Source organism: Macrotis lagotis, chromosome 4, assembly GCF_037893015.1.
Source record: "Macrotis lagotis isolate mMagLag1 chromosome 4, bilby.v1.9.chrom.fasta, whole genome shotgun sequence".
NCBI classification, from domain to species: domain Eukaryota; kingdom Metazoa; phylum Chordata; class Mammalia; order Peramelemorphia; family Peramelidae; genus Macrotis; species Macrotis lagotis.
The window spans coordinates 121440008-121458858 of NC_133661.1; the positions used below are offsets into that span (position 1 = coordinate 121440008).

The following is an 18851-nucleotide window of genomic DNA, read 5'->3' on the forward strand; positions in this document are numbered from 1 at the left end:
AAAAGACTAGAAATCATCTGGATCTGTGGTATCAAACAGGTGGCCCACACTCTTGAGTGTGATTCAAACTATACTAAGATATAGTTCCTATTGTATTTTAATGTGTTATTATGGTAATATATGAATTAATATTAATAATTGTAATAATATAAAACAATATCAATTAGCAATTGTAAAATGATGTTATAATAGTTAATAATATTGACATAAAAACATGCATAGTTTTCTAAGTCAATAGGGATCCTTATATATAGCTTAATGACTCTTCTTCTATTTGAGTTTGACATCACTGATCTAAACTAACTTCCCTCTTACAGAATCCTAAAGAGCTGTCCATGAAATCTCTCCTTGAACATTCCTTGGGACAGAGAATTTACCACCCCAAGAAGCATCTCACTCTGTTGTTGCACAGCTTGAATTATGAGAAAGATCTTCCTCATATTGAGTTGAAATCTTCCTCCAAGTAACTTCTTCCCACTTATTTAAGTCTTCTACTCTGGAACAAGAAAAATCTCTATCTCCTCTATCTTATTCCCTTTCAAGTATCTGAAGATAGTTATTGTATCTTCTCCAATTATGTCTTCCTGGGTGGGTACATTATTTCAATCAACAGTACTGCTCTCATCAGATTTTTCAAATTCCACAATGTCAATGACCATGATCTCTGGTTTGGCAGTGTCCTTAATTATGAAGAATGGGGGTGAGGAAAAAGATATACTCTTTTGCTTTAGAGGCTGAAGATAGAGATCAGTGTCTTCTCCAAATTCTCCAAATTATTCTGTTGTCTCTCCCATTGAGAGGATGGTTTGCCATTTTTCTTTCTTTGTTATCCTTAGTCTTTAGTCTGGCACCTAGTAGGCACTTAATAAATGTTGACGGGCTGACTGAGAGGTACTATATAGTAGTCAGTGTAATATAAATAACTGCTGTAAAAGTCACTGTAAGACAGAGACTTATAAGGTTCAAATGATAGAAAAGGTCATTGAGGTAAGATGATGTAAGTTCTATCTTCTTAATATAAAATTATGTTGTTGTTCATTCATGGCTGAATCTTCATGATTAGTGATAATTGCATCAATTATTAAAACGGGTTTGTTTCCTTAAGAAAGTTAGGGGGTGGTGTAGTGGATAGAGTACTGGCCCTGGAGTCAGGAGGACCTAAGTTGAAATCCAGTCTCAAAGAATTAATACTTACTTAGCTGTGTGATCTTGAGCAAGTCACTTAACCCTATTGCCTTGTAAATGTTTCCCCCCCAAAGTTGACATATTAGTAGCATATGTGCTATTTATATGCCATTTAATATTCTTTACTATGCTCTATTTTTGTATACTCCTGCAGCTAAGCCCTATTGGGATCTTCATCACAGATAAAATATGAATCTCCTTCATAAAAAGGCAACTAGTTAGCATAGTGCAGAGACCACTAGATATGGAATTAAGAAGACTCAAGTTTGAATTCTACCTATTTTCTAGCTTCATGATACTGGATAAGTCATTAAATTACTCTGTATCACAGTCTACTTATCTCCAAAATAAAGGGTTTAGATACAATGACCTTTAATGTCTGAATCTATGACATTATGATCTTTTCTTTATACTAAGTAACTATTATTACAATTCTATCACCAAATGATATCATTGTTCAGAAAAATAAAATACCTGCAACATGAAGAGGGTGAAAGCATGGAATTCACAAACCCAAGTGATGGCAAAACATCCAATCTAAATCAGATCTTAAGCTAGAAGTAGTTTTGGGTTACTCTGTCCTTCCTTGTAACTAGTACTGATTGGTAAAACAAGTCTCACATAGAAGGAATTATATGAAAAGAAAATACTGTAGAGATCACTGACCTGTCATTGAGTTTTCAGAAGTGCATAGTTGCTCTCTCAATTTTTCCACATCATCTGGATGAACCTGTTCATAGAGGGTACTACCGAACCATTCAGATTGGGGTTGGTTCAGGACTGGTGTGACAGAATCAGACACATAGATAACTCTCCCAGTTTCAGCAGCAACTACAAACAGAAATCCATCAGCAGCCTCGAGAATGAGATGTTTTAGTTCCTTGGAAGAAGAGATTACAATTAGGAACAAAAAGCAAATACAAATGCAAACTCACTTTTCTCTCTGTCTTTGATTGTCTGGTGGTTATGTTATGGCCACTTTATTTGTGGGAATATTCCAATAGATGGATGCATGCACCACTCAAATTTGTTTAGAAAAGGAGACAAGTGATTTGTTTTCCTCCACTCCCATTCCCTTTTAAGCAAAGTTCTTTTAGGAACTTGGGACACAATTCACACATCACCTGACCCATAGAAGGCCTTTAAGAAATGATTATTGACTCACTATTAATTGATTGATAACAGAAGAGTCTCATACACCTATTCCTAGTACTGATCCTGTTCATAATAGCAACACTGTCTTTTTGTGAATATTCAAATAGTATCAGTGTTACAAGAGCAGCATATGCCAAGAGTAACCGAAGAAGGAAGGCCCATATGTACATCTGCTTGCCAACTGTTGGCCATGCTGTTTCTCACTCTGGTTTGCACCTTTGTTTTGTATCTTCTTCCTGTTCTTCCCAGGCTGAATCTTTGTCCTTATAATAACTTAACAACAGCAGTAATAATTTAAAAGCAATTCCCTCTGATTGTATGGTGTTTTTTTTTTAATTTCACAAGGCCCTTATTCTCATTTATTATCTCTGCTACAGCAGAAGAAGTACCATATTGAAAATCAAAAGTGTTCTATTCCATTGAAAGGCAGTTTAGTATACTAGATGGATTGTGCAAGCTAGAGTCAGGAAGACTTGGGCATCTGTTTTCTTATCTGGGAAATGACATGATTGGAGATGACCTCTGAGATCCTTTCTAGGTCTAAATTTTTGATTTCAAGATCTCAGTTATGGCTTTGCCACTAACTTATTGTAGAGACTGGGACAGGTCACCCCCCCCCCTGAACTTTGGTTCTTTTGGTTATAAAATAAGGGGACTGCCTGTAATCAATGATCTCTAAGTTCTCTTTCAGCACTGTCATTCCAAAATTCTTTAATTTTCACAATAGTCTTATGACCCCCCAATTTATGTGTGAGAAATTGAAGGTCACTCTCAATTCATTCAGCAGACAGGCAAGAGCCAGGACTACTATCTTTCCTGATTTTTTTAGTCCAGAGTTCCTAATACCACTATAGTAAAATGCTTCATATAGATAATACCTGGAGAAATGGAATACCCTAAATTGCTTCTTAGATCTTAGTGGTAAAACTATTTTTGGATGAAAACAGGAAGTTGTGTGGAATCAATTATTTGCAGAATACCACACATCATCTTAGGGAGGGTTGAATGGCACTAAATCAGTTTCCCTGAACTCAATTTATACTGTGTAAACAGCAGAGGAATGACGAACAGTTTCCTTCCTAATGCAAGGTAAGGATGTTATTGTTATTTGGTTTAAGAAGCTCAGACAACATATATGCAAATGAATCTGACTAATATTCCTATGTATAATCAGATTCTATATCAGGAATGTGAATAAGGGCTTCATTACAATGTATTTATTTGCTTGTCTACTATATATATATATATATATATATATAATATATATATATATGTATATATAAGTATTGCCTACAGATTTTTCTGCCAAGTTAAGGTTAGTGAACATAATGAATCACTATGAAGAGGTGGCATATATTCAGATTTGCATTAATTAAAGTTTTATTTTGTAAAATATGATAACTAATTTCAGTTAAATTGGAATATGTGGTATGAATTCAAACAATGTTACAGCTTAAGGAGAATCGTTATTTTAACAAATAGGCATTTGGCTATATACTATATCTTATGTCAAAAATAGAAACAAAGATAGGCCAATTGATAAGAAGAAGCAAGATAAACACTGGAAGTTCGTTTGAGGAACAATCTGGATTAAATAAATCAGTTATTCAAGGAATAGAGGTCACAGACTTCATTTCTGGTATAGTTGTAAGGTTCATAGGGAGGCTTATTTAAAGCCAAAACACTTTGATGACTGTATTTAATGACAAGGTTCTCCATAAAAGGGAGGTTTGTTTGGTTTTTTTTTAGGTTTTTGCAAGGCAAATGGGGTTAAGTGGCTTGCCCAAGGCCACACAGCTAGGTAATTATTAAGTGTCTGAGACTGGATTTGAATCCAGGTACTCCTGACTCCAGGACTGATGCTCTATCCACTGCGCCACCGAGACGCCCCTAAAAGGGAAGTTCTATAAGCTTCTTGAGGAAAGGTCTCATTTCATTATTATTTTTATATCTCTTATTTGATTCAGCAATTTATCAATCAAAAAAGTATTTCAGATTATTTCAGAGCCTATCTCTATTTCAGGACATATTCAAAGTATTTCACATTTCCAATAATCCTCTCTCATAGAAACAAGCATTAGGTTCATAAATTAGAGTCACAGAATCTTGTGAGAGAATTCAGAGGCCACCTTGTTCAATTTTTACCTGACAAAGATTATAATAGGCCTGACAAGTGGTCATTTAACAACTGCTTGAAGGTCTCTAATAAGGGAGAGCTCACTATTTCCTTTAGCAGCCCATTCTATATCTAGATGGATCCAACTGTGAGGAAATATTTCCTTACAAAACCTAAACCACCTGCTAAGGCAGCTTCCACTATTTCACCTGGTTCTTTTCTCTAAAGTCAAGTAGAAGAAATCTAATCCCTCTTCCATGATCTAGTCTTTTAAATATTTGAATACAATCATGTCCCTTCTGGGTCTTCTTTCCTCTCCCAGGGTTTTTGTGAGAGTAAAAATGAGATAATGTTTGTAAAGCATTTTGCAAATCTTAATGTGATATAAAACACCAACAAAAATATATAATATAAAATAAAGTAATATAGCATAATCCAATGTGTGCATACATGTTTAATATGTGTGCCTATAGATGTATGTGTATGTGCATGTGTGTGTGCATAGAAACATACAGACATTCACATTCTCCAGGACATCAACATTGTTTCTAAAATGTGGCCTTTATGTTTAATATATGTGCTTCTAGGTGTATGTATATGTGTGTATATGTGTAAGTGTATAACTACACCTATAACTACACACACACACACACACACACACACATGCTCTTTTTACAGTGTGATTCCAGAATTGAACACAATGTCTCAGATGTAGTTTGATAAGAGGTATTATCACTTCCCTAATCCTGGTAGTAATTCCTCTTTTAATGTAGCCTAAAATGGATTAGCTTCCTTAGCTCATATGGCTGATTTACACTGAACACAGATTAGCAGGAAGAACTTTTTTAAGATAAATTGCTAACTGGTCATAGTACCCTCATATTGTATTTGTGAAGATGATTTTTTGAGCCCATCAGAGTAAGAGGTTATATTTTCCTTTATTAAATTTTACTTTATTAAATTTAGGTCTCACATTCTAGCCCATCAAGAGTCTTTAGGATCAGGGGCAGCTAGGTGGTGCAGTGGATAGAGCATCAGCCCTGGAGTCAGGAGGACTTGAGTACAAATCTGGCCTCAGACACTTAAATAATTAACTAGCTGTGTGACCTTTGGCAAGTCACTTTAACCCCATTGCCTTGCAAAGAACTTAAAAAAAAGTCTTTAGGATCTTCTCTATGTTATGTGTGACTCCCAATGCCCATCTCCAATGCATGATCATATAAATTAAAGAGCTGAAGTCAGAAATACTAGGTCCAGACCAGTTCAATGGCTTTAGAAAATTTTATAACTTAAGAATTTAATCAATTAACCTCCTTGGGTTTTGGAATTTCAACATGGGAAAAAAATATCATTAACCACACACATTTAAGTAAACAGTCCAAAAGGACAATAGAATTGTGGATTTTCTAAAATGTACACTAGAAACTATTTCAAACACACCTCATATTACAGATAAGGGGAAGATGTTTAAGATATTCACCTGAAGTAACTTACGTATTAAGGCATATAAAAGGAACTCAAAATCAGACCTCTTGTCTCCTAGTCCAGTGTCCTTTCCTCTATATCATATTAACATTCACAGGAGAGATTCTATGATACAGAATTTCATTCATCTCTAGGCTCAGTCTTTCACCAGCATATCCCATTTTTAATTGTCCATTGGCATTTCTACTCATGTAAATCATTTTTTACTTTAACATGCAAAAGATACAGATAATAGTATAATATGAAGTTAAACTCTTCAATAAGAAATTCCAGTCTGATTGTGTTGATGGATCATTAAATTTTGAGTTTGAGAATTCTGATAATTTTAATAAGATTTTAAGACATGTTAGAGAGGTTAAAAAGGATACTAAAAGAGAGATTTAAGAATTGGAAGGAATAGTCCAATCCTATTTTATAGATGGGAAAACTGAGGCACCAAAAGGAAAGGTGACTCACTAGAAGTCACCTAGTTATTAAGTATCATAATGAGAATTGATGACCAAGTCCTTTGTTTCGTGATCCAAAGTTACTTCTATTACCCTAGATGGTGAGAAAATGGAGGGTGTAGATCCACTTTGAAGCATTTGAAAGTGAAGCTGTCAGAAGCAGATGTGTAATTAAAGGGACAATAAAGTCAACTGAAGGCACCTAGGTGGCTTAATAGACAGAACACTGGAGTTAGAAAGACCTGAGCTAAAATCCACTACTCAGACACTTATTAGTTGTTTGACCCTAGGCAAGTCACTAATTTTCTCTGCCTCAGTTTCCTCATTTGTAAAATGAGCTAGAGAAGGAAATGGCAAACCACTCCAGTATCTTTGTCAAAAAATAGAATAAAGGGTCACAAAGAATCAGATATGACTGAAACTACTAAACAGAAACAAAGTCACATAAAGTTTTTTTTAAGATAAAACACAAAAGCTAATCAACAAGGAGAGACTAAAAATGCTGGCCAAGAAGAAAATCAAATTACTTTTTAAATATTTATTAAAATATTCATTACTTATTGAATGCTCTAATATGCCAGACTATATACAGAACACAAAGGTTCTGTCTACTACCAGTTCACAGAGATTGTTTTTACAATTTTATTGATCAAGTCAAAGAATAAAAAATGTTTATTCATAACATCTAATGTTTACTGTCTAGCATTAAAAACACTGTGCCTACATGAAGATATGTTATAAACCCACAACACCCATAAGCTCTTCTATTCTGACTTAAATCCTTGTAACTTGTCCTCAGAAAGTTATCAGTTACCTAAATATCAATAGACATAACCTTTCTCATTTTAATTCTTAATGATTTTTCAGTAGTCTTTGAAACTACTGAGTAACTTCTTGTCTTAAATTCTATTCTCCCTTGTTTATATATATACATATACATATACATATATATACACACACACATATATATATATTCTTCCATCCTGGTTCTCCTTTTATCTCTTTCACTTCTTTTATATTTTTCTATGAACGTTCTTCTTCCTACATCCTGCATCTATTCTTTACCACCTTTTCCCCATAACTATGGACATTTGTCAAGGTCTCAGGAGTATTGTCTCAATGTCATTCTTTTGGTTGCTCTAATATATGAGAATTACCTGAAAAAGAAAATAAATAATAAATCAATGGGGGAGAGGGGAAGTGTTACCTGCTCTGTTAAAAATGAAGGCTTATAGGCTCCATCAGTAGATTTGTTTCCTGTACCCCTCATGGACTTCATGTGTGAGACTGCCATGCGCAGAATAGTTAATTTATCTGGTTTTCGAGCCAGGGCACTGCATGTGGGAACCATGTCAGACAGCTCTGTGATGTACTGGGTCATCTTGTTTCTCCTACGTCTCTCAATTTCGCTGTGATTTTCTCTGTAGGAGAAAAAAGAAATCAGGAAGGGAAAAAGAAGCATCAATCTGGGTATTGCTATGTAATATATTTATTTTTAAAGTCCACCTAGTCAGTGCAAAGTATTCAATCAAGGTCTGATGAATTTTAAGAACAATGCGTTTTGAGGGAGGGAGAGGTGTTTGCCAAAAAACCCCAAAAACATTGTGCAAAATGTTTAGTATGCTTAATTTATCTCTCTCTCTCTCTCTCTCTCTCTCTCTCTCTCTCTCTCTCTCTCTCTCTCTCTTTCACACACACACACACACACACACACACACACACACACAAACAATATAGACAGGTTTCTATAATATTTTGTTCTTGGCTCTCTGAATTTTTATTTTCATTTTCTAATTGTTCCTACTTAGTAAGTTTAATGATAAAATCTGCTACATATATACATACATAAATACATACTAGCCTAAAATTAATCAATCAGGCTTCACACATGGAACACAAAAATATTTCACTACTGGGAGTAAATTTAAAGAAATGACAATGACTTACAAAATACTGAGCTGCCAACTATACAACTGTTCTAAGGTAAGCTGTTGGGCCTGAACAAAGAACTGTAAAGTTTATAGTTTGTAGACTGAGGTCTTATTATTACAGATCTCTTTAGTGTCAAAAGGAAAGTATATGTCTTATACATTAATTGAATAAATTGATTCACTGAAGTGATCAGATAAAATCTTCCAGAAAGTAATTACTAATATCTCTTGCTAACAAATTCAGAGTAAAAGTAACAGAATGTTTATACTCAATCTCCTAGTAATGATAATTAACTTGATGTTCAGAGAAAGTATGTCTACCAATGACCAAAGTTAAACTAAGAATGATACAAAGTTGACATCTGGGAAAAAGACTACGCCTAGAAACATTTTGCACAGATCTCAAACAGGATATTACAAGGGATATTCAACAACTGGCTGAAATGCCACTGACTACTAATGACTACTAATAATCCTTAAATAAGGTTCTCTCCAAACAGTGCCTATATGAGTCTGGTTTAACATTCTATCCTTTATTAACTTGAAGAACTATTTTGCTAGTTATACCATTACACACAAGTCACACCCTGAGGTTATTTAAAAATATGCAAACCAGCAGACCCCAGGAAAGAACTGGATAGTGCCTGCCTCTATTTGATTAATGTCTATAGAACATTTTTTAAGCTCCTCTTACACACAAAGTACCAGGTTGGATACAAAGAAGTGCTAAGATAGAATTCTTTCCTTTTAGGAATTCATAATCTACTCAAGAAGGCAAGACATGCACATGTGGAATAATTAAATAAAGATATGAAGCAATTATGATTATCTGTGATCTACAGACATTAAATGCTCTAAGGGGTCAGAGAAAAAAAGATCAGTCTGGATAGAAGTAGATAGGGAAGACCATATGGAGAAGATGTGGTATATAAAATCAACTTTGAAGGGTGGAAATGATCAAGCTGGGCAAAGGGGAGTGAGAAGGGCAACTAAAGCCAAACAATAGAATGAGAGAAAGGTTAAAGTGAAAACATGGTAGGTTGAGATGAGGGATAAAAGAGGAAAATCTATTTTGGGCAATGTTGGGGGATGAAGTTAAAGAGGTAGAATAAGCACCTCAAACTTTGGGGAGTTTCAAATGGACACTTGAGAAGTTTGGATTTAATCCCACAAACTATGGGGATTTATCTACTGGATATTCTGAAAAGATTTAGAGTTGATGTTGCAGGAAAGAGAGGATAGCCATTGAGGACTTCTACATTTTAGTCTAGATGATCAGGAGAATGATAATAAGAATGAGAATATTAGCAATACATTTGGTAAGGCATCTAAGGATAAGTCATACAAACTGACTTTCCCACATATTATTTGCTTTGTTTGAATATGATGTAGTCCATCTGTGACAAGATATTTATTTACAAATGAGAAGAAGAGACCAGGCAAATTCAAATGAGATCTCATCATTTTCTGTCAGGTTTTAATCTATTAGAATCAAGGTACAATTACTTACCAATTTACTTTTTTGTAAGCTTTCAAAATCATTTTGATAAAAGTTGGTGTTCTGGTTTTTGTAATTTTTGTCCTCTGGTAAGCTAGTGTGGAATATCCTCTTCCCCATATTTTATAGTTGAGGAAATTAAGACCCAGAAAAATGATGAAGATTATGGAAGATCACCCTACATAGATAGTAGTAAGGTAATGTCCTGGTCTCCTGACTCTCAGGCCCAGGATTCTTTCTAGGGGAAAAGAGAAGGCATTGGTAAATTTTAATATAAGGAACCTTGCTATGATGAACTTATTTTGACTTTCTCTTTTCTTTTTGGTGCCTAAGATAAAAGATGTAGAGACAGAAGAGAAATTTGGAGAAGCAGACCCAATGTAGGTTGATAAGTTGAACCAAAATATCATATTTTGATAAGGTGTAGGCCATTTCTATGAAAATCTAAGATTGCAGTTTTGGAAAAAATTGCTCACCAATGCACCTTAGAAGCCTGTCATTGCTTAATAAATGTTGCAAGGAAGGAAGTTAGGGAAAAGGTTTCTTTATTTTTCTCCAGAGAATCTAAATAAAGCTTAAATAAAATTGGAATCATATGTGTTTAAAAACTAAGTATTCTTGGTATCAAATTCAAGAATTAAATAAACTTTTGAGAGTATGCATGGGTACGCATTAATTTTTATCGTTGGTTAGGGGACGAGTGCATGGAGTGCAAGAAGGGTGTTAACTAACTTGAACTGAAATAGAGGAATTTTATAAAACCCTTGCTACCTATCCAAATAATCTGTAAAAAAATTCAAAATCAACTTATACAGTAAAAGCAATTTTCTCTTTGAATTGCCCTAACCCCAATGGACCCAAGTACCTAAAAATTTAATAGGAATACAGCTATTCTTATTAGAAGACATAGTCATTGTCTCCCAATAAATAAAGTAAAAATAAAAAATCTTAATACTAGCTTGAAAATCATTCTAAAGTTTATATAAGCAAAGAAAAAAATTATATTTTTTATATCAATGAAATAGAACTTCTATCAGGGGAGAGATTGGAAAGTCAGTTTGCATTTGAACAGATCTCCTACTGCTTTGCAAAACAGACTGATCCTTTGTGCTGAGCACCCAATCATATTCAGTGCTAGGCGTGTGTGTGTGTCTCTGTGTGTGTGTGTGTGTGTGTAGCACTGATATTAGAAGAAAGAGAAGCAAGGAAACAATGAATTCTTTGGAAAAGAGAAATCCAAGACTGCATAAAGTAACTAGAATTGGGGTTACTGGGTAAAGCAATGGAGTACTACACTTGGAGTCACTTTGATCACTCAATAAAGATGAGCTAGAGTATGGAGAGACTTGAGATGGGAAGATTATAGTCAGTAGTCTACTACAGTAGTCCAGGGGTCAGGACCCCAGAATGGGGTCAGGATCAGAGAAGAAAAGGGATAAACAGAAATGTTGTAAAGATTTAATAATTAGAACTTTTAATAAAGTTTAATTAAGGTGTAACATAAAAGAGAATTTTGTTCTGCAGGCTAGGTATTCCACAGAGTATAGTAGAAGGATTGGTTAGATCTGGAGTAGAACATTGTGTATGTATGGAGATCGGGTGATGATGTTTGTCCTTCATTCCTAAAGAAGACCATGACATCAGGAAGGTGATGCCATGACAAGCACATGAACTGGATTTGAGTGGGGGGGGCTGTATTAAGTCACCAGCCTCACTTTCTCCAGAGCCATCTGGGTCCAGTGACCAGATATGAATAGGATGACAGGAGATAGACTTGGATGCAAGGCAATCGGGATTAAGTGACTTGCCCAAGACCACACAGCTAAGTAAATATCAAGGTCAAATTTGAATTCAGGTCCTCCTGACTCTAGGGCTGGTGCTCTACCCACTGCCCCTGCCTAGCTGCTCCCCATAACTGTCCCCATCTAGCTGCCCCTAGATATCACAGGGATAGGAAAATAGTAACCACTGAGAAATAAATTCAGGCATATTATCAGTGTTTGGAAACAAATTCATGAAAGGAGGGAGAAGATTAGACTATTCTGGGACCTAGCTTGATATCCAACCTTATGATATATGTTATGCTATTAAGTTTTGTGAGACCCATGAGGCCTTCCTCACAGTAAATGAAGGTAGGTCCAGTCTGGAAACAAATAGCCTGCATTAAGGAGAAGGTCCTAGTACAAAGAATGAAACTAGAGCCCTGGGATCTGTGGCTGTTATTGATCAGCATGGGAAGAATCAGTAGCAAGGCCTCAGAGATCAGAAAAAAAGCATAAGGGATAAGAAGGCAGGCTGAATCCATAGTTGTTGAGGAAGACCCAGGCATAAAAAGGCCAAAGGCAAAAAAAATAAACCACAGGCAGCAGCCAGGGCTGGATTCTGAAGAAGTAGTTCTCCTTGGGAAATCCTGGAAGCAGCAATGGTGGCTGGCTGGGCTGCATCAGAGCAAAACATATGAGAGGCAAAGACAGAGGCCACAGGTGGATCAACTGGATTGGAGAGAATCAGATTTTCTAGGAAAGTCCCAGAAGCAAAGACTACCAATCCACATGACAGCATACTTCTTTCCTTTCTCTACCACTTTTAGGGTCTTGGAACCCATATTTACCTAATAATTTCTCCTTGAAAGTACATCCTAAAAGATTATATCACTTTGCCCATATCCTTGTCCCTTACCAGATCCCAAAACCCTTGTCTCAATGACTTCATCATTTGGTTCAACATCTTAATTTGTACCCTTAAGCTTGGGATCATTCTTGATAACTTTAACCTTCAAATGCTTATCACCTCTTACTTCATCAAGCCTCCTTAATTCCTAAAATTCCTTAATTCCAACTCCACTCAAAATCCCCTGGGGAAGTCATACTTTATATCACACCATCAAACAGAAGTGCTCCTCTTCCCATCCAGAACTCCCAAATTCCTTTCTGACAACAAAATTCTGTCATTCTAGCTCCTCCAAACCCTCCAGTCCTATGAAAATTGTCCTCTGCTTTCACTGTGAGCTTAGTACTTTGATCCACTCCTATGCTGGCTTATTTTCCTCCCATCACAGTCTTGACCTATATGTCAAAGGTTTCAAAAATGTAGTCCAAAGTGGATTAAACTGTAATTGAGAAATATATAACAAAATAAATATAGAACATAAATAATGCCAATATATCATTTTCTAAGTCAATATAAAGGCCATGGATTTTAATGTACTGTTTAGGGGCCGTTTCCATTTGAGTTTGTAGTCACAGCTATAAGTCAATAATTGAACAACACATTATTCTCCATCCAATAAATCAACAAGCATTTATTAAATACTTTTCTATAAAGAGCCAATTTTAAGGAGGAAGGGTCTCTTCCTACATGAAGTATAGGTTCCTTGTATGACCTTGTTTTCACCCAGTGAAAGTGGGTTTACAGTGCCCCATTAGCCCACTGAGAGATAAGGCTGCAAACAATTATTTCCATTTCTGGTATACTCAGAGAATCCTCTGGTATCCTAAAGAGAAGAGGCCAAAAAGGCATCTGTCGTTGGAGTAACACACGGTTCTTTGGATACTCACAGTGAAAGCTCATGCTGGTAGCAAGCAGGGGATAATGATGGATCAATGATGTTTTTATAAAGTGCAGAGAATACAGAGGAAGATGGCTTGGGGATGGAGAAAGGAAAAGGGTAGCAGAGAGGCTGCCAGCACAGGGAAGAGAGGGGAGGAGGAGTGACTGAATTCCTATAAGGGATCCCTGTATGGGACTCCAAAACCCTGCCCTTCAGTCACTCCTCTCTTGACTCCAATCTGCAATTATGTAAGGACTCTATATGTTCCTCCTCCTCCTCCCCTCTCTTCCCTGTGCTGGCAGCCTCTCTCTGCTACCTTTTCCCCCCTGTATAGATAGGTTTAACCTCTGTATAGATAGGTTGACTTTGATCTGCCACACCTTCGGGTTAGTTCATTTACATAACAATTTTATCAGTTATTAAGCATGATGTTTCTCTGGGTTTGCTGCATATCTGGAGCTTATCTGCACTTTATATATACAGAGGGGCCATTTAATTGACTTTTTCTAATTTAATGCATAATGGGACCTTAATTAATTTAGGAGACAGTTTCTACAAGTGATTTCTATATTACCCTTTACATTTGTACTTCCTATTTATTGTTACCTTATATTGGCTAAACTTATATACCTACCTACTAATTGATTGGGTGGTTGGGGAATCACAGTAAGATACAATTTCATTACAAATACCTATTATGCACCAATACTGTGGATACAAAAGTAAAGATGAAATAATACCTACCCTGAAGAACCTTACATTTTGTTGGAAGAAACATTAACTAATACATTTGAGCATGTACAAAAGATATACAAGTAGAACCAAGATAATTTTGATAATAGGAACCAGTAGCTAAGGTGGGAAATTGATAGGCATGAAGGCCTCATGTGGAGATTGACATTTAAACTGAATTTGGAAAGACTCTAGGTGATATCTAAAGATAGATAGTGCAGTGGACAGAGTATCTGACTTTGACTCATCTTCCCAAGTTCAAATCTGGACTCTGACACTTTCTGAGTCACTTAGCCCTATTTACCTCAGTTTCCTCATCTGTAAAATGAGGTAGAAAAGGAAGTGGCTAACCACTACAGTATATCTGTGAAAAAAAAACCCTCAAACGAGGTCACAAAGAATTGGACATGACTGAAAACAACTGAACCACAAAATTAAGGAGGCAGTGATTTTCATTCATGAGTGACAACCTATGTAAAGGCACAGAGAATATCAAGAGGCCCTGTCTTTATACTGTTTTCATTCTTTCAGCTTCCTAATCCTCAACCCTGGGTCACCCCTACCAGCTTTTGGAGGAGAGAGTCACAAAATGAAATTAGTCACACATTTATGCTATGTGGTCTGAATTGATATTCCTTACTATACACTAATCTTTTTATTTAGATCTGTCTTCTGATCACATTGCACATATAGCACCTGTTCCAAAGCTTTACTTCTTTTATTCTCCAAACTTTGCAAAAAAAACTTGGATGATGATTGGTTTTATTGAGTTTAAAACCACCTGTTTTAGGATAAAAAGACAGACGGATAGATAATTGATTGATAGATGGAGAGATAGATGATAAATAAACAGATGGATGGATGGTAGACATATAGATAAAACTTACTGAGTGCTAGCCATTGTGCTGGGGACATATATAAAAACAGACAGGGCAGTCCTTGTCCTCAAGAAGTTTACATGTTAATAGAATCAGACAAAAGCAAAAGAAGTGCTGCCAAGGGAGAGGAAGTACTACAAGGTAGGGGGATAGAGACAAGTAGCAGGAAGTAGCTTGGTGCCTGGATTCTAGCAGGTAAGTCAAAAGGATCAACTATCAGGGTCAGAGGAACACAACAGTGAAATCCAAGTTTCTAGAGGAAAACATTTGATTGGACAGTGAGGTCATGGTAGGAGATAATAGGTACCCTTCATATCTTCAAACCTGTCCCTATCACTAAGTCAACAAGTATTTATTAAGCTTACTCTGGGGTACTCTCGATGATAAGCCCTTAGAGATACAGAAAAAGGTAAAATAATACCACCCTTGTTCACAAAAAATTATATTTTAATGAGAGAAATATCATGAAAATAACTTTATGCATGAGAGAGAGAGAGAGAGAGAGAGAGAGAGAGAGAGAGAGAGAGAGAGAAGGAGAAAAGTTTTATTCACATTCATGTGGATATGTAGGTGATACACAAAGATGTGTGCTATACATATATAGGTGATATATACATATATGTTTTGGTTGTGTGTGTGTGTGTATGTATAGGGAATGAAAAGTAATTACAGAGGGAAGGGGAGTGGGGAGAAATCAGTGAGAGTTTTAAACAGAAGCTAGGATTTGAACTGGCTGTTAAAAGCCAAGAAAGTGAGGAGGTAGAGGTAAAGGTAAGGAGGGAAAAAATTCCAGGTGTGGGAAATAAGCAGCACAAATACAGAGTTGGGAGACAGTGTCATTTGTGATCTGAAGCAATCCATATAATGTTACTGAACCATAGAGGATGTGGAAAGGAATAAAGTCTAAGTTTGGAAATGCACACAGGGGCCAGGTTGTAAAGAGATTGAAATGACACCATACTTTATAATTGCTCCTGGAAGTAACAGAGTGGTGGAAGTTTACTGAGTAGAGGAGTCACATAGTCAGATTTATACTTTGAGAAAATCACATTAGCAGCTGAATTGAAGATGGATTGATGTGAGGAGAATCGTGGGACCAGAAGGTCAATTAGAAGGCCATTATAATAGTCCAAGTGAGATGATATTGGTCTATATGAGGATGGTTTTCTGAGTAGAGAGGGGAAATGTGAAAGCAAAAATGCCCTTCAATTGAATATCACTTTTCTTCAATTTCATTGGAGGAAGGTGGTCTACCAAACCATCAAGGCTAAACTCTCCAACTTAGCAAACCCCTCTTTGCATACTCCCATTCCCTTGACTCTCCTCCAAGGCCATTTCCCATGATTCTCCCCTTCTCTACTGCTTATTTTTCATATGATTATAAACAGGCTCAGGTCTCAGCTATCTTCCCTTTGAGTTGTCATTCTAAATCTTTATTCTCCATTCACTATAAAATTTCCATTTTTCTATTGTAGTACTATTACTTCCTCACTATCTGCTCATTTAACAATTAATTCTCCATCACAATTATAAGTGCTATATCTAAGGACACCAAAGACTTTTTCATTTCCAAATCCAAGAATCATTTCTCATTCCCCATTTTTTTTGACTCATCTGTAAGCTCTGACACTTTGGATTAACAAAACTGTTCTAGATTTCCTCTCCTCCCTGAGCTTTTGAGACACTGCCCTCTTTTGGTTCTTTTCTTACCAATTTGACTTTTCTTCCTCAGTTTCTTTTGTTCTTATCCCCTGAGTGTAGTTTATCTCCTAAAGCTCTATTCTGGGCCTTTTTTTCCTGCTCTCTGCTTTTCCAGTGTTTTTAGTCATTCCCAGAGCACTTGGACAAATTAGCTCGGCCTGATCATTCACTTGAACTTCATTCTCATGAATTCTCATCAACTATCTGCTGAATATCACTGCCTTCATATTATCCTAAGCACCTCATGCCTAAAATATGCCCAAAATAAAACTCATCTTCTTTCTTGCAAATGCACCTTCCTTGAAAATTTCCCTTAACCCATGCTCAAAAACTCAACTTACCCCTCACACTCCATACCTCTTCAGCTGCCAAAACCTATTGATTCTATTTCTAGGATACTTTCTACATGTAAACTTCATTCCTGAACTCATATTATAGATTACTGATTTCATTTCCCTCAGTCTCTCAATTTTCTATTCCATCTATCATACAGTTGTCAAAATAATCTGCCTAGGTCTTGTCATTGGTATAAAATATACATATTATTTTTAAAGCAATATATATATATATACATACATATATACAGATTTTGCTTTTTTTACCTAGGAGTTTCTTAGGATGATGATAGCTAACATATATAGTGCTTGCTCTGATTCAGGAATTATGCTAAATGTATTACAATTATTATTTCATTGGATCCTCTCAGCCACCCTTGGAGGTCAATACTGATTATCCCTATTTTACAGATGAAGAAACTTAGGCAGAGAAATTAAACAACTTGCCCAAAGTCATATAGCTAGGGTCTTAGGCCAGATTTGAACTCAGATTTTCCTGTCTCCAGGTCCAGCACACTATCCATTGTGCCACTTTCCCAGCTACATATATATATATATATATATATATATATATATATATATATATATATGCAACAGTCCTTGTTTTCTACTCAAACCGGACTACTAGCTATCCTCTAATTTCATCCAGTTCTCTTTAGGATGTGGACATTTGTACAAGCTAAAACTCATGTCTTCTATGCCCTAGTCCATTTCTGCTGAATCCTCCAAATTGCTACTCCACTAAGATTTTCCTGATTTTCCCCATCCCAGGAGAAAGCAACTGCTCTTTCTTCATATTTTTGACCTTATTGTATTCTATTATTTATCATATTTCTTTCTATGTCAATGATGGATCTTCCACCATTACATTCCTTGAGGGTAGAAATGGTATCTTCTTTCATCTCTGTAGCCTCAGGCCCTAAACATGGTATCTTGCATAAAGCAGTTTCTTGCTATTGTTTATTATAAAGTAAGCCCCGTTTTTACCTGAAAAATAAAATTTAAGGTAGATTTTAAATGAGACAGAAGTAGACAGATTTGTTTCAGGGAAGAAAAAAGACAAGTAGAGAAGAAAGCAGGATATGAAAGAAAGTACATTATAGTAAAGAAATCCAAAGTACGATGGAAGGGAAGACCACAGCTTTGAACAATAGTGAGAAATTTAAGTAGAATGGGAAAGTTGATACAATGGCTATAGAGGGTTGTGGGTAAGCATCAACTTTATGTGTTAGCTCAGAATGATGATTGGAACAGCCACATTGTGGATTAGTTAAAAGTATGGCAAGACTTAAAATAGTATTATAGAGAATAATTTACATCAGTGTTGTACACAGTACTAGAAATTTGATATGGAAATGGGAAAAAGCAAATAATTTCCTAGAGCAATTTTCAAGGAAAAATTGATAAAGATCCTAGTGAAATGTCATTTAAGAATTATAGCTTGGGCTACAAAATCATGCTTGTTCTTAGACTTATCAATACCACTAATAAGTCTGTACTCTAAAGAAGATGAAAAATAAAAAGGAAAAGGGCCTGTATGCATAAGGGCATTTGTAACAGCTCTTTATTAATGGCAAGTAATTGGAAATTGAGGGGATGCCCAGCAGTTGGGGAATGACTGAACAAATGTAGCATGTGATTATGATCGAATATATTCTTCTAAATAAATGATGAAAAACCTGGAAAGACTTATATGAGCTGATGCAAAGAGAAATGTACTGTGTATCCAGTAACAGCAATATTATAGGATGATCACATATGAAGGACTTGTTACCTTTTCTCAGCAATAAAATGACTCAAGGGTGGCTAGGTGGCGTAGTGGATAAAGCACCGGCCTTG

At 35.9% G+C, this 18851-nt stretch overlaps 1 protein-coding gene across 3 annotated transcripts in view; it reads right to left on the minus strand.

The window, feature by feature from the left end:
* The window catches only part of ARNT2 (aryl hydrocarbon receptor nuclear translocator 2), a 251591-nt gene that overhangs the window by 147817 nt on the left and 84923 nt on the right, over positions 1 to 18851 (minus strand). For all 3 annotated transcript variants that reach the window (XM_074234004.1, XM_074234005.1, XM_074234006.1), the window contains 2 exons: positions 7595 to 7808; positions 1852 to 2065 (listed from right to left, as the gene is read on the minus strand). In XM_074234004.1, the coding sequence (XP_074090105.1) occupies positions 1852 to 2065; positions 7595 to 7808 (428 nt within the window). The remainder of the gene's footprint in view (positions 1 to 1851; positions 2066 to 7594; positions 7809 to 18851) is intronic.